A 24963-nucleotide genomic window follows, 5' to 3' on the forward strand; every position below is an offset into this window, starting at 1 on the left:
ACCTGCTGACATTTCGGTGTCTATCAGACACCTTCTTCAGAGCTTCTGACTGGTGTACTGCTTCTCGCCGCTATAAGTAGCCGATGTAGGTGGCGCTTTTGCGGCGAGAACGCAATCCCAAACGTGGCTGAGCTTGTCCCCCCCCCCCCCTCGTCTCGGTTCAAAAGCGCCACCTACATCGGCTACTTATAGCGGCGAGAAGCAGTACTCCAGTCAGAAGCTCTGAAGAAGGTGTCTGACAGACACTGAAACGTCAGCAGGTGAGATTCCGGTTTGTGTTAAAGGGAACTCCATATATCCTATGTTTTACCAACCTGATGAAATTATTTTCGGAAGACGTTTTTGATGATTGATAACACTTTGAGTCAATTTTCAGGTTAGCAAAAGAGATTCTGATAACCTGTAGTGTTAATAATTGTTTAAGCTGAAAGCGGATATTACATTTATCTAATTATATAAACCAGCGAACAACCACGCATTGTAATTTTTCCACGACGCCCTCAGACTCTATTTAAGTAGGGGACGGAGACTTTTTGACGCCGTCATCTCCGAATGAATGGATATCGAAGCTTTTCAGACGTTCTGAATACATTAGTCTGTCAAGATTGCATTTCTGTCTTTTTACTAATGTTGCATCTAGCACATATCCCTTAATACCCCGAGTTTTAAAATCCCGGGTTTATATTACCCTGAGTCGGTCGAAACGAGTTTACGAAGAACCCACCACCCTCCCACTGAATATATTGATTACTGAATCTTTGCATGTTCAGTAAACCCCATGAAAAGACACGTGTGATTTCTCGAGTTAAGCTCTTGACATACAAACAGACCCATCCCACAGCTGGTGTAACTGAAAATATAAACGTTTTCGGCGAAGATAGCTAGACTAACCTTTCTGTGCTACCCTATATTTTATTATTGGAAATTCACCCAAAATATAGAAGTAAAACTGAAAAGACAGCAAAGCACACAAAGCGTAAGAAAAGATTCGTTTTTTTATCTATGAAAATCTTGACGCCCTTGGGGAAAGTATTATCTTTTACTACTACTACCGTGTCGTTAGGGCTGGGGGTATGGAAAAACAGGTACGGTGTCTCCGAGGGGCCAATAATGTTATTGTAAAATTTATGAAATAAAGTTATAGCCAGTAAATTAGCAATGACACCTCAAACCGTTTCCACACTTATCTCGTTATAAACTTGTTTATTGTAGATTAGACGCAAGACTCCTTATCCAACCAGGGCCTCGACAACTGTGCTGACAATCTCTGTTCCGGTTACCCTGGAATCCAGGGCATATGTACCGGCCCGCGCTCCGAGTTCCCCGGGCCTACCCTTCCGCTACCCCCGACGATCTACCCGCCCCACTATCCGCTAGCCACCCAATCTCCGCTAGCCCGGCAAGCGGATCTTGTGGGCTAGCGGATAGTGGAGCGGGGTAGTTTGTCGGGGCCAGCGGGAGGGTAGGCCCGGGGAAAGCTCGGGCCGGTGTCACAGGGATTTCGCACCCCCCTGATTTTGAACCCCCCGGTGCGAAATCACTGGGGATCTCGCACCCCCCGGTGCGAAATCCCTAGCGATCTTGCACCCCCCAGCTAGGGATCTCGCACCCCCTCCTCGAACCCCCCTAGGGATTAAGAACCCCCCAAATATTTCGAAAGGTGCTTTGTCTGTGCAGCAATTGTATTCAAAACTGCATTTTTATATAATTAAGTCATAGTTTAACGTGGTAATCGAGAGTATTACAAGTTCCTGTGTCTGACAGAACAAACATCTAAGACTCCGGGAACCCATGCCCTGGACTAATGTAACGCTACTAGTATTTCAGCACAGCGCGATGATGGTGACTCTCTGTGCACGATGATTCGTTGTAATATTCTTCCTTTTTGCCATGAGGAATGTACGGTTAGCTCATAGTTTTACTTCAATGTTCATATTTTAAATTATTTTAGAGACTTGAATAACATTTTATCATACAAAATTATATCACATATTGAATGGATGACGGGTGTTATATAGGGTTAGAAAAAAATTATCGAAGCCTGGGCCCGTCGGAAAAATGAAATCTTATGACATTTCTGAGTAAGAATTATTAGTTATTTAATGTTAAAAACTACGGGATAAAAAAATGTCGCCACCCGGATTTGAACACAAGAACCATGACTCCCAGATAGTCATTGCACAACCCACTTCGTTACCACTTCAGTCAACAGAGCATTTGAAATGTCAGTTATAGTTACCAATCAATTTGTTAAAAAGATAGCCACTGGGAATTATGAATACCGTAACAGAACACATACTACACCCTGGGGGTGCGAGATCACTAGAGGGGTGCGAAATCGCTAGGGATTTCACACCGGGGGGTGCAAATTCACTAGTGATTTCGAACCGGGGGGTTCAAATTCGCGGGGGGTGCGAGATCCCTGTGACACCTGTACAATTGCTCTGGATTCCATGGTATGTTCCGGTCTAACCTGTCGGACATGTTTCAGACAACCCTTATTGAATTGGCAACAAGAAAAGAAAGAATTCAAGTGAAGAAAACAAGTTATCAGACTTCATCTCGGACAGGAAAACGCACTCTTAGAAAGGTCAGGAAGAAATATTTAACGTCTTATAGTTTTTATGTTAATATGCTAGTATTTTTTCTCTCTCCCAATCACTCTCTCAGGTGGCACCGGGGCGGGCAACCACAGCCTGCAAGGTGCTCGCTTTTATGCTCCTTCCCAGATGTAATTTCCCCCAAACGACATACGGATCTTAGTCCAGCTATTGCTGCCTTTTGCCTTTTCACTAGTGCTGCGTACCTAAACGTAACATCAGGTACAGGTACAGGTGCCGGTACAGAGGTTTAGGTACAGGTCCGGACCTGTACCTGTCCCTGAACAATTTTACAAATTAACATGTGTTCTTCTGAACTTCTTTAATAACAAGAGTCTGAGGACCCAAAATCTCCATGAAATTTGTTTTGTTAATGTTGTGTTATGTTTGTGTATGTTATTTGTTGTTTGGTTGTTATGTTATGTTTTATCTGCTTCAGGGTGGTTGTGCTTGTTTATATTTGTTTTATGTTGTCTGTTACGCCTCAGTGCTTTTGTTTCTCCTTCTCTTTTGGCTCTCATGTGATCTCTCTTCGTCTTCTTATGTATCTCTGACACCTGGAGACATCCCGACCTTGCCTACATAGTTGTGTAGATTATAAACTATCAGGGCCAACTTTACAGGTGAATAAAAGACAGGGGTAAAATAGATAAGCTGGAAAGATTACGGGTGACTAGATCATGTCAAAGTGCTACGTAGTTACCTATAAACTGGTAGCATTGTACGTTAAATATATTGTGGTCCACAGTACCATTGCCAAACCATTGAGAAAATAAAGCCAGACCACAACTGGTACACGGTATGAGCAAGAAACAGCCTGTTAACAGGTCAAAGTGAATTAACACATAATCAAATGTGTGATGTGTCCTGGTTACTTCACATACCTTATGCTTTGGATCCCCATCATATATCCTTTGATCCACAGAAACTGATCTTGACCTCTTCTTTGCTATTTTCCCATATTATTCAACTGGGGTCCTCAAACATACAGACAGACTGGAATGAGTTGCCTTACATTAAAACCATGTAAAACTGTTCCTTTCACTACCTGCTGTCAAGCTTCTAGTCTGGTGAAATCAGTCCCTACAGACTGTTAAGTGCCAACAGCTGTTAACAACCAACAGTTGCTAAATTGATTGATGCGCTTGGCAAGCTAAAGCCAACAGCTGTTGACAAGTGACCCACTTACGCTATAAATAGCTACCATCAAAGCGCCCGATATAGGATAGGCCAACACAGCAAATATAGATTTCCCCGTTACTTAGGCAAATTAAGTCCAATTTGCATAATTTGCACTTCATTGTATACAACCCTCTCTAAGCTACCTGCCAAGTAAATAACATGAAAATCTGTCGCTCCTTTCTTCAGTTATTCTCCTTTGAAGATTTTGACAAATACGCCATTACAGTTCCAGTGACACATACCAGAGGGCCCAAAACCGACCTTGACCTTTCTCCTCCCGACAACTACCCACATACCAAATATCATTACAATTCATCTACACGTTCTATAGTTATGCTGATTTTACGCATCCGGTGACACACACACGGTGACACAAACATACTCACACGCGCACACACACGCAAACACACTAACTTTGCATGATTTGCACTTCAGTGTGTACATCTCTGTCCAACCTACCTGCGTACCAAATAACATGAAAATCTGTTGTTCCTCTCTTCAGTTATACCCCTTTAGAACATTTTTACAAATAGGCCATTGCTGTTCCAGGGACACATACCAGAGGGCCCAAAATCAAACTTGACCATTCTCCTCCCAGCGCATACCCACACAACAAATATCATTACAATCCATCTACACGTTCTACAGTTATGCTGACTTAAAGCATCCAGCGACACACATGCAAACGATTTACCTCCTTACTTATGCAAATTCGGTCTCATTTGCATAGTTTGCACTTAAGTGTGTACATCTTGGTCTAACCTACCTGTGTACCAAATAACATGACGATCTTTCAATCCACTCTTCAGTTCTTCTACATTGAAGATTTTTACAAATACGCCATTGCAGTTCCAGTCACACATGCCAGGGGACCCAAAATCGACCTTGACCTTCCTCCTCTTAACACCCACCCACATACCAAAAATCATTACAATCCATGTACAGGTTCTACAGTTATGGTGACTTTAAGCATCCGGTGACACATACATTCACACAAACACCAAACGCACGCAAAACAGTATATCCATGAAAAAGCCTTTTTTCATGGAGATAATGACAGAAACATTGATATGCTGTTTACAAATTGTCAGGATCTTTATTCAGAATTATTTGGAATATAACTAGGTTCCTACTGCCAAACTCCCTTGGCCTTGCTATCAAAACTCCCGGCCCACCTGGATGATCTGTCCCATATTAGTAACGCTGTTCCAAGGTGTCACTTTGGTCATGTTTGGTGTTGCATGAGGTTATAAGATTAGGACATCAGTCACAGAATAAGCATAGACTTGGTGTAGATTTATATTGGTAGAGTTCTGGTACTTCATGATCGGTTATTTTGGACCTGTACCTAATCGATTTTCACGGTACAGTACCGGTACACAGTACCGGTACGCAGCACTACTTTTCACCATGCCAATACTACTTGTCTCTGTTGGCGAAAACTGTTTTACGTTCTTTACTTAAAAGCCACTGGCCTCTTTCGGTCTGTACCGCTATTGAATTCCTTTTCAATTCCACAATGGTGTTTATTCGATTAGACATATTTAGATTATTTGACGTACCTAGATCTACCCAGGAAAAAAAATCGATTTGAATTGAGTTTCACAACAAAGATTGAAGGACCATCATTTCCTGAACAAATATGTTCAATTTAGGGATCACAGTCAAGCCATTACGTTTGGGACAAAACATAGTAGATTTACACTAAAGAAGATGTGTTCTATGGATGTGTCATGGAGGGTATGATTTCTATAATAAAAATGAATGAATGAAAACTTTTATTGCACATTACTGCCACACTTGGCTAAGTACAGGTCACAACAAAACAAAATAACAAGTACAGTTAATGGATACAAAAAGAATATGACTATCTTTAGATAAATTCTACTTCTCGCTTTTCGGTTGTAATAGATATAAAAGAACAGATATGTTTTTCAATGGGAGGTTTGTCTAGTCGCATTAGGAATATGAATTTTTGTACAGTACTTAAATGTGTGAAGTAGGGAAATAGGTTTTCTATAAGCTTATACAGTTCATTTCTTTCTTGGGTATATAATCCACATTCTACCACACAATGACATTCGTCTTCTAATCTATTCAAAGTACAATGTTTACATAATCGTTGTTTTAGAGGAGTGCGGGTATGTCTTCCCGTTTCAATATGTAGTTTGTGGCAGCTGATTCTTAGTCTTGTGACTGCATTCCTGTCCTTCATATTTGCATTACTTAAATATTTTTCTTCATTATATGTAGTTTTAAATAATCTATATGATCTTAACTTATTATAGATTGTCTGCATCCTCGGTTCAATGACCTTCATCAGTATGATGATCCACCTAATGTCCGTTGTACCAGTGTTTTCCCTGACTGAACTGACGCTTAATGTTTCTCTTTTTGTTTATCAGCATGCTTTCAAAGGGTGAAGAGAAAGGGTCCTGTGACAGTGGTGTAAGCAGTAATGGAAGTAATGGAGGTAGCTTGAAACAGCCGAACAACAGCAAACGTGCCACCTTAGGTGAGTTCAATAAGTTTGTTTTCTTGTTACTCCGGGAAGGGGGATAGCCTCCTTCTGGGAGTATTGGAAATGTTTTTGTTTACGCGATCGCAGCTAGAACTCATGTTCCCGTCGTCGCATTGGTGTGTAACTTGGCATATCGTTTGCCAGGTTGGACGTGGTCATGCACGATGTCTTTGTTACACCGTAGCTGCATTTATCGTCAATGCAATATCGTTATTGCACCCCTATAATTAATGGCATGTGCCACTGCCCTCCCATAGAGACCATGCTTTAAATCCGTTCCGCATCGCTGAATGTCGTAAGCAGATACATGGTAGATCCTTTCGCTACTTGCTGTGATCGTATAGTCACTGTTACATTGTAAAATAGACAACGTGCATCACCACACACAACCTTGCAAACGATATGCCAAGTTACATACCAATGCGGCAACAGGAATTGTGAGTTCAAGTCTTTTCTTGCAAATACAGTATCTCAAGCCTTGGCTTCATTGTGGTTATCAAAAGTGCATGGATATCTTATCATAACACCTTTACTTATCCACAGCTTTGATAGAAGACATGTTATTACAGAATGTATATTCCTCTTATTGGCATATTATTTTATGAAATAATGAGGAATAGTCCATTAACCCTAGGGGATAAAATGAGCGGCACTGAGGGGGTAAGGGTGGGGTAGGGTTTGTAGTGGTTACCAGGATTGCACTTGAAAGAAACACACACACTTTGTGTCAAATTCACTCCCAGGTTTATACTCAAAGTGTAACATATTGAATTCATAACCAAACCATTCGTTTATTAACACATGTTGAGTGCACAAAGTATGGCAAACTTAGCGAATAATTGGAAATTCTATTCTTCCGTATCCTATCACAACAAATAACTATGGAATTGTAATTCTATACTGTAATTCTATATGTCTACTTTCAGAAATAGTGCCACTGTTGAAAAGTCCTCCTCCAAAGGAACAAGGAGGGAATAGCATCAAGGTTAGTATCCGTCTTTCACACGGTTTACGCGTTTTGGTGACGCCTCACAACTGTTCTGTTGAATTGGTACACATATAATAACAGGAAAGGTATTAAAGACAGTGCTACCCTTTTCAAACCCTGGGAAATACAGTGAAAACAAGAGTCTGAAGACCCCAAATCTCCATGAAATTTGTTTTTAGATATGGTGTTTTTTTATTTGCCTAAGCTATTTGTTGTTGCTGCTGTCTATTGTGTTTTATATGCCATAGGTTGCTTGTGCCTTTTTCTAATATTATGTGTTCCGCAAGTATGAAATTCCAGTTATCTACCAATATGAAATTGTAGTTTCTTTCTCATTGATTATGTAAATTAGATCTTCATTTGCATAACTTTTATTTATCAATGTCACTTTAATTTCTCAGTTACATAAGTTGCATTTCTGGATTGTCGTACCATTGAATAGAGTGGGTTTATAACATTTCTCAATTAATTATGCAAATTAGATTCTGGTTTGTATTATTACCATTTCATTATATCAAGTAACACTTAAGCTATCCACATAATAGAAACAAGTACCCGGTATATATGTGGTTTGACCACCAGCTTTCGGGCCCCTAGGTAATTTATGACCTACTTTTGAGCCCAACAGGTGCCGGCTTTCATAGCATGCCTACAATGGACATATAGATTTTCCTCATTACTTATGCAAATTAAGTCTCAATTTGCATAATTTTTAATTCATTGTGTACATCTCTGTCTAAGCTACCTGCATATCAAATAACCTGAAAATCTGTCGCTCCTTTCTTCAGTTATTCTCCTTGAAAGATTTTGAAAAATACGACATTGCAGTTCCAGTGACACATACCAGCGGGCCCAAAATCGACCTTGACCTTTTTTCTCCCAACACCTACTCACATACCAAATATCATTACAATCATCCAGACCCTAATTTGCATAATCAATTAGGCAATTTCAAACACCCGCTGCGTTCCATGATATGACTATTCAAATATACGACATTTGTAACTGATGAACTTGGGAATGTTGATAGACAATATGCAAGAGAAGACATTATTTGCATAATTAATGAGAAACTACTCTAATTCCATACTGGTAAATAACTGCAATTTCATACTTGTGGCATTTGGAACTTATGTGATTGTGAACATCGTTGAATTGAATCATGCTAATAAGGACCTCATTTGCATAATTAATGATTATTAACGTTAGCGTAACCGTCTTTGTTACTTGTAAGCTCATACTTTGACATATTCTGTTATCAAGATGATCAACTGGTATGACTTGTAATCAATGAGGAGAAACACCCACAATACGTCAATCGTAAAGGTTAAAATCATGTGGCGAAGATATGAGGTCGTGGAACTCTAGTTCTATTTTGATGTTCCCTTTCAATAAGAAAATGCAAAGCTCAGTACCCTTGCTTTGTCTTGGCGTACACACATATGTTTTGATAAAACCATCAACTCTTGCCTTCATGTAAGTCTCATAAGCTCTTCAAACGCCTAATTTGTGTATTCCTGCATGGGGCCTAGCTTGAAAGTGCTCCGAATGACCTTTGACCTAAAATGGCGGCGCGAAACTGGATACTCGTGAATACATCTTAATAGACACATTTAGGGCACTGAAAGTTCATTGGTGGGTGTCACCGACCCAGTTCAACTATTTGATTTATGAGACATTTTTTTTAATCTTCCAAAGAGAAGCAAAAGGTTGTTCACCATTCGTGATCAGTTCAATCTGTGATTTTGAACATTCCCTGTTAGAAAAGTACCAAGACGGACATGCCTAGGATTGGCTTAAGTTGTGTACATTCCTCCAGACAACACAATGATCAAGAAAATACATTACGTTGTGGCTATTGCCGGTCTGAAACATCTTACATTCCTTTTTTTCAGAACGTCTTCACAAGAAATGGACAGTTTCCCGGCTGTGTCTACTTTATCATAGCGCACGTGTTCTGTGAAAGGGCTTCCTACTATAGCTCAAGAGGTAACCTGTAGTAATAAAAATGAGCGGCAATCGCTGTTTAAGACAATAGAATTAGATAAGAAATGTACAGAAATGTCAAAGCAGGACACCTTTATATACCTGATGTCATGTAAGAACGAACATACAATAGACAAAGTATGTAGACAAGTTTCCAAATGTTTCAGAAAGAGAGAAGAAACTACTGGGCGATCAACATTAGTTTAGTAATAGACCACAGTTTGTCTGTTTTGTTTGTTCTTCAATGTTAGAATGTAGCATTTTATCAATTTATGTTTTGCATTATACTTCCTACAGACCACATGTGGTCATCTGTGCATTTAGCCTAAAATTCTGGGCAGGAATATGCAATAAAGACTATTATTATTATATAATTAGTAAAGTATTGTCAGTTACAAATAATTCTCATTCCATTTTTTTTATAACGAACGACAACTATGAGCCAAACTTATATTTCATGTTATTCTATTTCGTTTACAGCTATACTGGTCCTGTACCTGACCAGGTTCCTTGACTTCGATGAGGACTCCGCAACAGCCATGTATCACGCATTTGTTATGCTGTGTTACTTCTCAGCGCCTATAGGGGCTATGGTAGCAGATGGCTGGCTCGGAAAATACAAGTAAGATACGAGTCATTAATACATTATTGTCTGAATATATAATTCTGTATATTAATTGCTTGTTTCATGATTGGGGCTCAAATTCCATCTGCATTGACTTTTTATATTCAGGTTAATACAGGTAAAATGTGGAGCTCTGCAGGTACTTCTGAAGTTTGCTTGCATCTAACCCACACTGAGTGTTTATTCCTAAAGTTGTCTTATAGTTCGCAATCAAGTTCATGAACCCTGATGTTGAACAGATGTAAGATTCGAAACGGTGCAGGGAACACATTAAACTATTGTTCTTGATGAATTTAAAGCCAAACTAGAAAGGCAACATTTGCGAGAGCAAATACAGCATATTTTGCCCATTTCCCTCCCCATGCAAAAAATTGTCCCAAAATCACCCCAGTGTTAAAAATTCTGCCTAGAAGCGGACTATTGCAAAGTCATTCCAGTCCGAAATTGAGCTTGTGTCACCCTATGCAAGAATGGACTTTCACAGGAATCTCCATGCATAATGGACCATTCAGAAAACCTGTCTATCAAAAAATGAACTTTTGTGCAATCACCCAGTCCAAAATTCAATTAAAAAAAAAAATACCCACTCAAGAATGGACTTTTCAAGCGGCACTCCTATATAAAAAGTCCAGTCGAAAATTGCCACTGCCCAAACACCTAAGATCACCCCGGTTCAAAATACAGTGATCCCAATTATTTGATCCCCTTAAAGAACGTACTCTCTCAAAATGCACGTTTTTGGTCTCCTAAAAAAATATACTGAAGCGGCCAAAATTGCAAATAAAGGTCAGCAGGCATACATCACAGGCATTTCCATCGTATTTAAGATCATTAGGTTTGAATACAATGACACATGATTATTCCCTTTTGATTGGTTGCCGAAATAATTCAATTAGTTGGCGCTCCACCTGCAAGTCCAAGACAACTGTCCTGTCAAGTCAACGCCAGGTGGGGCTTGGGGTCACTGACCTATAGGTTGTGTTGTGTTGTTTGGGGGTCACTGACTTTAGGTTGTTTTATTGCGGAGATTTGACCAAGACAGTATATTTTGACCATACTTATAGTATGGGCAAAATATAATTAAATCAGTGGAGCAGGTATCATTTAAATGGTGAGGGTGATTTTGAATATCACCAGCACCTGGGCAAATATTTTTAGCCCTGATTTAATGTTGGAAGTGAACCTGACATTGTTTTGATTTCTTTTCAACATTCTTATCCATATCTTGTATTTCGTGACAGGACCATTCTGTGCTCGTGCTTCATCTACGCAGCAGGAAGCATAACCATGGCAATCACAGCACTGCCTCCGCTGGGAGCACCAGACAAGTTAGTACTGAATTCCACATTCATGTTACTCCAACAATCAGTGGTAATATATTTATTTAACGAACTCTCTCAGTGCAAGGCCGTAAGGGGCCACTCATCAAAGCACTGAACTAATTCTTACTGTAGCAGCATCTCTTCACCCTAGGTCAGAAATATCAATTCTCGAGACAAGCATGACTTCACTGACCCATTAGGAGAAGCAGGGGTTACGAAGGCTCTTTTTCGAAAGATATGGCGGGTTCTTTTACGTGCGCGGGGTGTGGCTCTCCCCAAACACGGGACCGTCCTATCCGAGGGACGTCCCTAACCCTAGATGAGCTAGGTACTCATTTAAATTTGCCATTCATTTCATTGGAAATACTGGTAACTGTTGTCTATTGACGACTGCTATTGCCTTTCATATACTCACCCCCGTTAAGTCAAAAATTGGACCCCCAGCAAGGAGGGTGTTGGCTGCCCTAGCAACACATAGCAACCACCTTTGACCCCAATTTCCCCCATTGTTTGCTGATTGCCCTCTCTCCGCCTACTGCGAAAACTTTGCAGGAGGGGTGCCAGGGGGCCAGGTGAGCTGCTACCTGGCACCCTGGCGGGTGTGAAGCAGGGTTCTTTGTATTATTGTCTGGGAATTATTTCACCAAGTGTGTATTGGGCATGTTGTCAGCTTTTCAGTGTATGAAAAAATTTTAGATTTTTAAAAAAGTCAGAAACTCAGGACCAGGCACTATGAGAAAACTGTTTCTTTAAAAAAATCAATTAGGGATGTTGAGTCTGCAAGATAGACTTAACAGGTTAGCTGATATTCCTTGGAATAAAAACCTTGATATATCTGGGGATGTGCGATTTTTTGTGGAGTGTCCCTCCCGCAGACTAACTGCATGCACTGCTTGAAACCACCGAGGTTTAACTTTAATCCTTGCTTGAAACACAGAAAAAAACAAGCTGGATTTAACATTTCTGCTTTGATAGTTCCCAAAGTATTCTACCAATGTTGAAACATTTGGGGCAGCGGGAGGGAAAGAGATTATTTTCCAAACAAAGGTTTCGTTTGGGGGGTTAGTAGTAGCCGCAATTTGAAACGGTGCCCTCCCTACTAGACCCCTGATCGAAGGCTCTACTTGGAAGTTGGAGAATACAAACAATCGTCTGATGGTCATGTCAGATGAGCATTGGCTACATAGTGAAACTGGCGGGGCTATACCACGCGGCATTTTGCGTTATAATTTAAGTCTCACTGAGGCCGCGAAGTACTTCGCCTATACCTACCTAACTACTTACCTTGACCTAGTCCCTTGAACAATGTACCTGGTGTTTGGTCAAGGTGAAGATGAAGATAGTTTCTCCAGGGGAGTTGATTGGTGCACCCATTGGAGTACAATGGTATACTCCTCCATTTTCAAAATGGTGGAACATGTGTGTTTGAAATTATGGATACAGTACAGACATCGAGTGGAAGGAAACCAGAGGACCGGACTGCCAATTGATATGCTAACACAATGGAGAGCTCGAGTGTGGTGGAATAACGTTCCATGATACATGTATTACCAAGGAGGTTATATAACCTCCTTGGTATTACATACTAAAAAGTTGTACTTGATCCATGTTTGTATATTGTTGAAAAACAAAGCCAGGCCTAGAATGTTCCAACAGGATGGGCCAATTAAAGGTGTGATCCAGCCATGAGGTCCTATTGTTTTACCCAGGTAGTCTCTCAGCTTGCTGTCTGCGTGCTATGTCAACAATTTGATTAGCTGTATTGTCCACTTACTCAAACAAAGAGGTCATATTTCACCTTTGGAGGAATAAAAAGTTAGATTTTGTCATCTTATTTTCTTTTAAGTTGTGGCTCACCGTGTTAAATTTTTCCCAGCATAAAACATATGTATGGAAAGTAAACATGTTGTACTACAAAACTGTAGAGTGACCATGTTGGTCAGAAATGCCAGTACTTTGCTTGGCCTTCATGAATATTTGAAACCTGCAATTTTTGTACAAATATTATACAAATTTATGAATATCTACCATGTAATGTTAGTACAGTACCTGGTCACTCTACAGTTTTGTAGAGTGATCATTGCTGAAAACACACATGTCAAATTTGTCTAATGAAAATCAAAATTGAAGAGCCACATGCTGGCTAAAGTTTGAAAATTTATGACATGTTTAATATTTTGATATTAGTAATATTAGAAGGCAATTTTGAACTACCATTTGGTCTGGCCATTTCATATAATGATGGTCCTACACTTCATTAAAAAAAAATTGCTAAACCATCATCCTATAGTGCTGTATTCCACCCGAAAGTTCAAGTGACCCGTTAATTAGGCAGCAGGGGTCAACTTTGACTTAACGGATCTGAGTACTCTCAACATTTGAATTTACCTCTGGATGGTGTTTTAAACGTTGGATACGTGGATGCACTCAGTTGGTTCTAACCATACAGTTGTTGTTGAAAAAGCTGACTTGTGTTGTTGTTTTCAGAGTTGGACCCTTGATAGCTCTGCTATTGATAAGCCTTGGTATTGGTGGGCTCGGACCAAGCGTATCCGCATTCGGAGGGGACCAGTTTTCTGCCAACCAGGTCTCTATCTCGAGTTCTGCGGAGCAGACTCTTTACATTTTTACACAATCGGAACGACAGAATTATTATCAAAGCAATGTTGAAACTGCGAGTAGTAGTTTATTTTTGAATGTACACTTATGTAAGTAAAATGTACATTTACGTATTTAGTACGTAGTACTACGTACTGATAGATATATGCCCCAAACAACTCTTGACAGGCAATATCATTTGTGTTTACCATGTCTATGATATTTCATTCAACAGGAGGGGATGATCCAACTCTACTTCAACATGTTCTTTTTCTCCACCAATGCTGGTGCTGTAATATTCTTCTACCTGATTCCACAATTACGCAGTAAGTGTGTTACATAATTGGTGTATGGATGGGATATGCGTGGAGCAAGTACAAATACCGTTCATAGAACATTACATACTAGTGCTGCGTACCGGTACTGTGTACCGGTACTGTACCGTATCATGAAGTTCCGGTACTGTACCGATATAAATCTACACCAAGTCTATGCTTATTTTGTGACTGATCTCCTAACCTCATAGCCTCATGCAACACCAAACATGACCAAAGTGACAGATTGGAACAGCGTTACTAATATGCGACAGATCATTCAGGCAGGCCGGGAGTTTTGATAGAAAGGCCAATGGAGTTTGACGGTAGGAACCTAGTTATGTTCTTTAAATACAGATGCTGACAAGTTGTTAACAGCTTATCAATGTTTCTGTCATTATTAAAGAAGTTCAGAAGAACACATGTTAATTTGTAAAATTGTTTAGGTACAGGTACAGGTCCGGACCTGTACCTAAACCTTTGTACCGGTACCTGTACCTGTACCTGATGTTACGTTTAGGAACGCAGCACTATTACATACTGTGTAGGTATCAAAGAACAGCTAAGCATATTAATGCTAACATCGTATTCCTTTTCGCAGATACTTGTAATAAATTGAACCTGAAGGTCAAAATAGGGCATTTTCAATCATTTAACCCTATCTAGAACGGGGGGGGGGGGCTAAAAGTGCCCGCGCCAACTTTGACATCGTATAACTGCCAAACGACGTATGGTAGGACAACCAAACTTGGTGACTTTTCCTGAAATTCAGTTAGCAACAATATTATGATAAAAGTATAAGTTTATCTTTTTTCGTGTTGCCATGGCAACGGGTTTCTTAAGAGGCATTTTATGCAAATTTCACTAATTTCGATAAAAACATAGTTGTTTCCAATGTTTTCTTGCTCAACCACACTAGTTTCCTACATGTATAACATCACATGTGATTTAATGTAACTGCCATGATTAAATATTCATAAATTATGCTTATTTAATGACGTCATCGCTCAAAATCCAAGATGGCGGACAAAATCATTATTTTCGGTATTAACAGGCTTTTTCGCCTTTAAATTCGTCACAACCTGGACTTTTCTTAGCCAGAAACATTCAGATCAATGTTTTTAGTTTTTTTTATTTTTGGGATCATACATGGAAAAAATGTACTTTTAAAAATGTCAAAATGGCCGATCCAAGATGGCGGATCCCAGTGGGTCGCTAACAACACATGACGTCATTCTCCGACGTCAATTTGACGTCAACTTACTCACCACTGACGTCAAATGTCTTGGCACACCTTTAAATAAATGATACGCACTATTTTGTTGAATATATTTAGAAATTATGGGAATTCCCTATTTAGCCAATAAAATCACATAGATGACGTCATAATTACGTCATATTACGTCATAACGTCACCAAAATAACAGGAATTTTAAAACTTTACGTGAACATCACTCCCTCCAATTTTGGTGATGATACAGCTGACCGTTCGGACGTTATGACGGGGGGTCGAAAGAGCCCCCCCCCGGTCCAAGAAGTCTCAAAAAAGCCCGGTCTAGATAGGGTTAATATTGGAGTTAAGTAGTTGATTTGTCCTTATCTTAATCTTCTGTATCGCACTGAATATATTTTCTATTTCACAATATCCCCTAGGTGATGTACAATGTTATGGAGATGACTGTTATTCCCTTGCGTTTGGAATCACAGCAGGGCTTATATTGGCAGCAACTTGTAAGTTCAATGCCATTTTGGCATTCATATTCTTATTGGTTCTCACTATTCAGGATATTCAACGAGTATTGTGACAAAATAAAAATTAACTGTCATACAATTTTTGTAAGTCGTGAAAAGAACGTTTTCACGTGCAATCATTTTTTGAGCCCTGTCAGATTATATCAAGGATATGAAGTAGTCCTGAATTAACTGAATATCTTTGGTATTGCAGTGTTATTTGTGGCTGGCACAAGTATGTACAAAAAAAATCCACCAAGTGGAAACATGATTGGACTGGTTTTCCGAACAATAATGGTAAGTAAACCTTCCAAAGATTTCATGGCATCTCTAGGGTTACCCTAAAATCCAAAGAAGAAGAAAATCTTTATTTGAAGTGTTAGTGTATCTTTGAATAGTGTTGTCTTGAAATGTTTCCCCTATCCCGAAAACAAGTTAAGTCTGCTTTAGAACGTGTACAGGTCTGCATTCTTATATATATGCATATTCATGTTACCCTCTCACCGATGTCTAACTCTTCTAACCATTGTTACGTCATGTTTCGTGCGCCCTGGCATTTGTCCTATGGTTGCTATCTAGATGCGCAAAAATGTTCCTTCAAAACTTAAAAAAATACGATAGCCCATATCATACATTGCCCTAGCTAAACTTCGTAATCCTTCCTTCCGTGTTCTCCAATTCTTACATACTGCAATGACGACATTGGTAATGCCATTTTGATGAATTGCTTGTAACGTTTTTTATTTTGATTTTTTGCAGAGTGCATTGAAAAATAAGTTTACCAGCCAAAGTAGAGAGAAGAGAAACCATTGGCTAGACTGGGCTTCAGACAACTATGAGGTACTGTACCTCAACATAACCCTGCACATCATGAGGTTCATGATATAACGTCACATGGAATATTTTTACTTTTATGTAAATGATATACACGTAAAATGTAGAATGCAGTTTTTTCTCTGATGATTGATTAAAGTTTACAATTGGATGTAATGTACATACTTAAACAAGAATGGTATTCGTATTTGTGCTACATGTATTTGAAATGTTATTATCTGTTCATCATATTCAGTTGACATTTCTGCCACATGTAGAAGGTCAATCTTTTTGCCTACCCTCATGCGGCTTTAGATAGAAGTAACGGAATTTCTACAGTTTGATGAAAGACGAATATGTATCCACATTTTGTTGTGTTTTTACAGAGAGACTTGGTTGAGGACATTAAGATTGTACTCCACGTCATGGTCCTGTTCCTTCCGCTGCCGATGTTTTTTGCGTTGTCTGAACAATATGTAAGAATCTTTGAATACGACATACAATAGTACTAACGGAATTTTTTCAAAGTTTTCTTCATTGCATGTAGCTTTAGATCTTGTCTGTTTCATACTAGGTAGAATATGCCATTTTATCTTCAATGACATTTGACCCCTGACCCTCAGTTGAATGACCTTTGCGATTTTGTGTTGATATTGTTTTGAAATATTATGAGTTGTTTGATTTATTACTCCTATGTTTGATCATTCCTGTTTTATGTTATATGATTGTGTAATTGATCACTCATTAAGTTTATGTTAAGTTATTCCTTTTGTATCCTGATTTGTTATGATTTGTCATGTTATGTAAGGGCTCCCTTGGAAATCAGTTTGTTAACTGAAGGGACCACCCTGAAGATTAATAAATAAATAAATGAAAATGGATATGAATAAGAATCGGATGTGCTTGATGTCAACCCCATACCAAGGAATGCCGAGTTGATTCGATCATATGGATGGCATTAATTTTCGTCAGTTACAAAAACATGATACAATTTTACAAAGCAGCTGCAAAATGTGCAATACATGCCAAAAATATCGGAAATCAGATACAGATGTTGTTGACTACCAAAGTCAACTCCAAAGTTACAATAGCAAGTCCTAGCAGATATGCCCCAGCAATCGGTCATGGCTGTGAGTTGTGCATGTTTTTCAGGGATCCAGGTGGACGTTACAAGCCGAGAAAATGGATGGAAGTCTGGTGAGAGACATGAAAATACATTGTGAAGCTGATCCTTTAAATCATTAAGGCCACCTGTATAAAAAACAACTACAAGTGCATGAAAATCTGTATCATATTTCAGTTATCATCACTAAATAAACGATTTGCCCTTCTTGATGTGTATTTTGCATTTGTCATAAAACAGTATTGAGCAAAAATTGATTAAATTTCATAACAGTTGTACTCACTATTGCAGCGATTTTTAATTACTTGTTTTCCTCTTCTTTGTTTCAAAGATCTATTGCTTTTATTTTCAGGGTCCAATTGGTAATATAAAACCGGATCAGATGCAGGTACTGTGATTTCATTTCATCGTTGTCAAAGCATTGTTTAAAACTGTAGGCAATTGCTGATGCACAGCGCCATGGGGTAAAATTGCACACATGAATTAACTACAAGGGTGATTAAAAAACAAACGCAATTGTTATCATAGCAGGTTCATTTTTGTATAAAATGAGTTGAAATTGGTACAGATATAAAGGAACATCTCTTCTTAAAACTGATGTAAGTCAATGTATTTTTCACATTTTTAATAATTTCATTCAAAAATGAACCTGCTATGACAGAAACATGCGTTTGTTTTTTAATCACCCTCGTAGTCTTATATTGTTTTTTCCAGTCTTTAAGCTAATATTTTCAATATCGTAGAACACTGTTAGAAATCACGCTAACATATATTATGTTTTCCTAAACATTTTAAAAGGTACTAAAAGAAGTAAGTTTGTACATGGCGTTAAGAAGTGCATCGTTGTCACTCTCCTTGATCCAGTGTTGATTATATCTTACAGGTGACCACTGCCTTGCTGATCCTGATCTTCATTCCTACATTTAAAGGCATTGTGTACCCACTATTGGCCAAGTGTAACCTTCTTGTCAAGTGAGTTTCTTGATTGATTTTTGTGCAATTTCGATAACAAATGTATCTTTGACATGCAATAGCCCTAAAGCTTACAAGAAGTGCTGCGTACCTAAACTTAACATCAGGTAAAGGTACAGGTACCGGTACAGAGGTTCAGGTACAGGTCTGGACCTGTACCTGTATCTGAACAATTTGAAAAAATTAACATGTGTTTTTCCGAACTTCGTCAATGACAAAAAAAACAACTGTTTTCAACTTGTCAGTAGATCTATCTTTGTTAAAAAACATAACTATGTTTCCTACCGCCAAACTCCCTTGGCCTTGCTATCAAAACTCCCGACCTGCCTGAATGATCTGTTTCATATTAGTTACGCTGTTACAAGGTAATACTTTGGTCACGTTTGGTGTTGCATGAGGTCAGGAGATCAATCACAAAATAAGCACATACTTGGTGTAAATTTGTATCGGTACAGTACCGGTATTTTGGACCTTTACCGAATCGATTTTTTTCGGTACAGTACCGGTACACAGTGCCGGTACGCAGCACTACTTACAAGTTATCAGGTTATATGGCTAAGATCTTGGGACCATCAGTGGGGAGGTCTGAGCATCATGTACAGAGCAGTGCAGATTTCCTCCACAAAATCAAAGACACTCATGTGGCAGAAGATGAAATCATCACTTCATATGATATGTGATCGCTTTTCACTTGCATACCCACTTTTCACTTGCACATCCCTAAAGTATTCTTTGAAATGTCATAAATAGGACATTAAAGTCATTTGCTGTTTTGTTTATATTAGCAGAAGTTAGTTGTCAGTGAGACTCTCGGATGTTATTTGACAAGTATTTGCTTCTGTAACCAATCGTTAAAAAGTATACATGTGTGTTTGTCTGTCACTCTTTAATAGACCTCTTCAGCGAATGGGGGCTGGGATGTTCCTAGTAGGCGCTTCATTTCTCATCGCAGGTTTGATAGAGCTGAGACTGGAAGTAAGTAAGACCTGTGTAGTCCTTATCTTTACATCGAGTGCCTTAAAAGAACAATGGAATACTTCATGCAATAGACAAAATCTTAACAACGTCATCCTCCTCAAAGCAGGGCCGCTATCACTCGGTTCGTTACCTCGCGTAGGGGCCCTGCTATTCCAATCCGGTATTCTTGGTTCAACCAATCAGGTGACGTCTTACATCGTTACTTTGGACTCAGAACCAATTAACCGCCGTTTGTGCCAAATAAGGATAGCTCATTAATTATTCATGTGCAACTGTCAGTATAACGTCGCCAGAACCCAGAATACCGGCTCGGAATAGCAGGGCCTACGCGAGGTAACGAACCAAGCGATAGCGGCCCTGCTTTGAGGAGGATGTACATGGTAGGCATCACTTTTCGTCAATAGTCTCTTACGGTGCCTCCATGTGAATCAATGGCTTCCTATGTGTTTCAGAGAACACCTATAACAGTGCCTCCTGTGGGTAAGGCAGATTTACGCATCATCCATACGTCGCCGTGTGACTTGAAAGTACAGGGGGAGAACAACTACAATGTCACGCTTTCCTTTGCTCAGGTACGTATCTTCATTGGTGCTCAACATCATGAGCGTGCCAGAAAACCTGTTAGAGGGGCTAGCATTCATCCACCTATATACATACATATTCGTGGGAAACACTATTTTCGTATTTGATATATATCTAGTAGACTTTGAATCGAGCAAATTGTAACTGTCCTTGTTACTGAACACCATCAATACACATTTTAGCATGCCTGTCGTTATTACTGGATAGCAATACACGCATACTTTAGCATCCCTGTTATTAAACAATACACATTTTAGCATGCCTGTCGTTATTACTGGATAGCAATACACGCATACTTTAGCATCCCTGTCATTAACCCTCATCCGACCGTATGGGGTCCGTTTGGACCCCAGTCGTGTTTTACTGTGTGCCATATCAACATTTTTCGTTGGAGAAAAAATTCCTTCTATGAGTTTGTTCATGTACATGTCTTACAACTCCTGAGAAATTTTTACCGGGATTGGCCGATTTTTGCGGAAGTTATACTCTAAAGTGTGCGTGTTGTCCGCTGGGGTCCAAACGGACCCCAGATGATTTCGTATTGTTAATTACGTAATTAGAAAGAAATTCCTCATAACTCCCAAACGGTAAAATGTATCCTCACCAAATTTGCAAGGTGTGATGTTCACGTAAAGTTTTATAATTTCTGTAAATTTTGTGACGTTTTGACGTAATATTACGTAATTATGACGTCATCAATGTGATTTTATAGGCTAAATAGGGAAGTCCCATAATAATGAAAAGTATTAAACAAAATAGAGTGTATTATTGATTTTAAGGTATGCCAAGGCATACAACGTCAATGGCGATTACGATGACGTCAAAATGACGTCAAAGAATGACGTCATGAGTCGTTAGCGATCCCTGGGATCCGCCATCTTGGATCGGCCATTTTGAAATTTTTAACTTACATTTTTTTTCCATTTATGACCCCAAATCACAAAAGAAAGAGACTGGAAACGTTAATCTAAATGTTTCTGGTTAAGAAAATACCAGGTAGTGACGGATTTGAAGTTAAAAAGCCTGTTTATACCTAAATAAACATCTTGTCCGCCATCTTGGATTTTGAGCGATTACGTAATCAAATTAGCATAAATTATGAATAATAAATTATGAAAGTTACATCTAAATACATATGATGTTATACAGGTTGGAAAACTAGTGTGGTTGAGCAAGAGAACCTGAGAAATATCATTGTTTTTAAAAAATTAGTGAATTTTTGTATAAAATGCCCGTCAGAAACCCGTTGCCGTGGCAACAGGAAAAATGATAAACTTAAACTATTATCATGGAATTGTTGCCAACTAAATTTTAGGAAAAGTCACCAAGTTTGGTAGTCTTAGCATACGTCATTTGGCAGTTATACGATGTCAAAGTTGGCGCGGGCACTTTTAGCCCCACCAGTCTAGATAGGGTTAAAGGAAAATGCGGGTTCTCCTCATTTTCTGCATAAATTATGATAATGAGCATTAATCATCAACACCAAAACTTGTCAAAATATTCTCCATAGATTATTGTAACAGGATATGCACAATAACTACAATAAGATCCACCAGAAGTATATTTAGGGGGCAAAGCAAAATGGGGTCCGTTTGGACCCCATACGGCCAGATTCGTCGCAAAAATGTGTCGGTCGGATGAGGGTTAAACAATACACATGTTAGCATGCCTGTCGTTATTACTGGATAACAATCCACGCATACCTGTAATTAAACGACCTTCTCACATATGTTAGCACACCTGCTCATGGTTCTAAACACTGTACAAGAGCTGTAAATTGACCCGGTGCCGGTGAAAGGGGAATGTTAACTCTCAGATGATGGTGACAAATGTTCTCTTGTACATCAGACCTCTGGCTACCAGAGACTGGATGCAGGCAGCCAGGACCTGACCCTCGTGTGTGCCGGGTACCCCGACCTCAACACGACTGTGAACCTGAAGAGCCAATCTAAACTAACTGTGGCTGTCAGGGTACAGAATGGGGAACTTAAGGACATTCAGGTAGGTACATGCACATGTGAATGTGTGTCTGTCTGTGTGTGTGCGCGCGCGTCTATGTGAGTGCGCGTGTTTGCTGGTGTGTATATGAGTGAGTGTGTGCGGGTCTGTGTGTTTATGCGTGTGTGTGTGTGTGTGTGTGTGTGTGTGTGTGTGTGTGTGTGTGTGTGTGTGTGTGTTTGTGCGTGTGTGTATGTGCGTCTGTCCGTGTGTATGTGCGTAACGTTGCACATTAGGTCTGCTACTAACTACGAGGTTTAGACATAATCCTGTTGTTACACAATGCAATCTTCTTTCCTATGCATGCAAGTAACTGTGTCTAAACTTCCGAACACATTTGTAGCCGTAAGAATGATGTCAGTGATAATGATGCTTTATTACGTGTACATGTGGCCCATACATTAACCAGGGGTGCCAAAGAATTCATACGAATTTTACGGAATTCATACGAGTTTTACGGAATACATACGATCCATTACGAGAAACATACGAATTTTACCGAATGCATACGATTCATTACTTAGAAACATACGAGTTTTACGGAATGTATACGATCCATTACGCGGAATGCATACGATCCTTACTAATTTGTTGACCATCGCGCTAGCACCGAATCTAGCTTTTTCTGGTCCTCCTAGTTGGTCTAAGCCTTCATCAGTCTTAATCTGGTGCAGCTTGGGATTTTTAAAGTTTAGCCGGATGGGATACGCCCTTATTAAGCTCTCAAAAGCCAAGATATCGTACGAAGAACTGGTTATCCCGAGTCCGCCATCTTGAATTTGGCGGACCCAACAAATAGTAAGAATCGTATGTATTCCGCGTAATGGATTGTATGTATTCCGTAAAACTCGTATGTTTCTGCGTAATGGATTGTATGTATTCCGTAAAATTCGTATGTTTCTCGTAACGGATCGTATGTATTCCGTAAAACTCGTGAATTACGTAAAATTCGTATGAATTCTTTTGCACCCCTGTTAACTAACATATGAAAATTTACCGTACATTCAACAGTTCTATGATGCAGAGAGAAGACCAAAACAAGCTGTCAGTCAAGTCAGGTGAGGTATAAGGAGGCCATTCAAATGGTTTGTGGAAAATGCTTGCATTCAACGTTACTTACATGAAGTTCTTAACTCCTCTATTTGTGTGATTCGAAAGTATTTAGAATTTAAAGAAACAAGACTGTCTGTGCTTCCCCAGGCTTTTGTTGTTCATGTTGGACGGGGCTCTGGGTAATGATGCTAACATCATCCTTGAGGGGCCGCATAAGTACACCATACTACGTGTGGCGGGGACTTCTGATACCAATCTCATAAGCATGGTGCCTGGCAGGTGAGATGATTCTCTTTCGACTTTTCAAAATATTGTGCGCTACAATATCAGTCATTAGTATGTTGTTTTGTACCCTTGTACCTGCTCATGCTATGCTTACCATATCTTGCTCACAGTACTGCAATTGATAATACATATAAGTATACCATCATCTTGTCACGCTGGGTGCTCGGATATACATGTATAGATATAGACCTGGCATAAAACGTTTGGAAAATTTAACTTAATAATCAATCGTTTCACCATTGCTACCATATAAACTGCTTAGAATTATCTATCATTGGAAAGCCTGTTTACTATCCTTCACAATGATACCAAACTTGTCATGGTCCTACTTTTACAAGTCGAAGACCAGAGCTGACTATGCGGGTGAGTCAGAAATGCCCCTGCCAAAACGTAACGTTACAGTGTGTCATGTTGGATTTTAGTCCTTATATCGGGCGATCCACCAACGACCTCAGTATCGGTTCTTGTCGCACGAAAACATGATCATATTAAACGAGGCATCATTTCAAAGGAAATATAAACTTTCTAATGTTTTTTTTTTTTTCTAATGGTTTTACACATTATGCCAATCACTGCAAAACGCCGGACTTATGATCAAGGAAAATTTCGGCATTTTTTGTGTGACCTGCTCACATAAGTATCCCTGGTGTTCAATCCGCGAATGTACGATCATAATGAACGGGATATCATTGTGACGGTAACTTAGTAAGTTTTTTATTGACATATCATGCAACGCATTTGATAGATTATTATTTCAGGAGATATGATGGACCGAAATAAACTTTCCGAAATATATAGCTTACGTAACAGTCAGTACTTGATGTGAAGTGTAATGTTATATTTATTCCAACGCAGTTACCGTGTCCTGGTGGCTCATAACGACAGCAATTATAAAAGAGTTCCCCAGGAACTTGTAGTGAATACTGGCGGAGTGTACACAACTATACTGATGCTGAATAACACTCAGGTAAGAAGAGGAAAGAAAAAAAATTGGATCAAACATTTGAAATCCTGTGCTTTCTGCATTAAAAAACAGCAACATTCCAACTGCCAAGTTCAAAGAGGCATTTAATCAAGTTGTTATGCATTTTTGGCCAAACATTTGTTTTTTACTTTTCAGGCACGTTTGGCGACTTTCCAAGACGTCAGTCCCTATCAGATGTCCATGCTGTGGCAGATCCCTCAGTATGTAGTTCTTACAGCAGGAGCAGTCTTGTTCTGCGTCACTGTCCTTGAGTTCTCATTCACACAGGTAGGGACAACATTCCTGGCATATATTGCAGGACAAGACT

At 39.3% G+C, this 24963-nt stretch overlaps 1 protein-coding gene across 2 annotated transcripts in view; it reads left to right on the forward strand.

The window, feature by feature from the left end:
- LOC136435698 (solute carrier family 15 member 1-like) overlaps nt 1-24963 on the forward strand; it is a 41322-nt gene that overhangs the window by 13735 nt on the left and 2624 nt on the right. The window contains exons 1-22 of one of the 2 annotated variants that reach the window (XM_066429346.1): nt 2438-2590; nt 6188-6297; nt 7230-7288; nt 9187-9280; nt 9758-9899; nt 11144-11230; nt 13712-13811; nt 14058-14148; nt 15790-15867; nt 16082-16164; nt 16627-16707; nt 17067-17156; nt 17833-17877; nt 18156-18191; nt 18687-18775; nt 19669-19750; nt 20206-20325; nt 22184-22336; nt 23345-23391; nt 23534-23665; nt 24527-24638; nt 24792-24923. In XM_066429346.1, the coding sequence (XP_066285443.1) occupies nt 6189-6297; nt 7230-7288; nt 9187-9280; nt 9758-9899; nt 11144-11230; nt 13712-13811; nt 14058-14148; nt 15790-15867; nt 16082-16164; nt 16627-16707; nt 17067-17156; nt 17833-17877; nt 18156-18191; nt 18687-18775; nt 19669-19750; nt 20206-20325; nt 22184-22336; nt 23345-23391; nt 23534-23665; nt 24527-24638; nt 24792-24923 (1962 nt within the window). In that variant the 5' untranslated portion in view covers nt 2438-2590; nt 6188. Of the gene's footprint in view, nt 1-2437; nt 2591-6187; nt 6298-7229; nt 7289-9186; nt 9281-9757; nt 9900-11143; nt 11231-13711; nt 13812-14057; nt 14149-15789; nt 15868-16081; nt 16165-16626; nt 16708-17066; nt 17157-17832; nt 17878-18155; nt 18192-18686; nt 18776-19668; nt 19751-20205; nt 20326-22183; nt 22337-23344; nt 23392-23533; nt 23666-24526; nt 24639-24791; nt 24924-24963 lie in introns of those variants that run through there. The other variant, XM_066429345.1, reaches the window with a different exon arrangement.

Source organism: Branchiostoma lanceolatum, chromosome 5 (assembly GCF_035083965.1).
Source record: "Branchiostoma lanceolatum isolate klBraLanc5 chromosome 5, klBraLanc5.hap2, whole genome shotgun sequence".
Taxonomy (NCBI): Eukaryota; Metazoa; Chordata; class Leptocardii; order Amphioxiformes; family Branchiostomatidae; genus Branchiostoma; species Branchiostoma lanceolatum.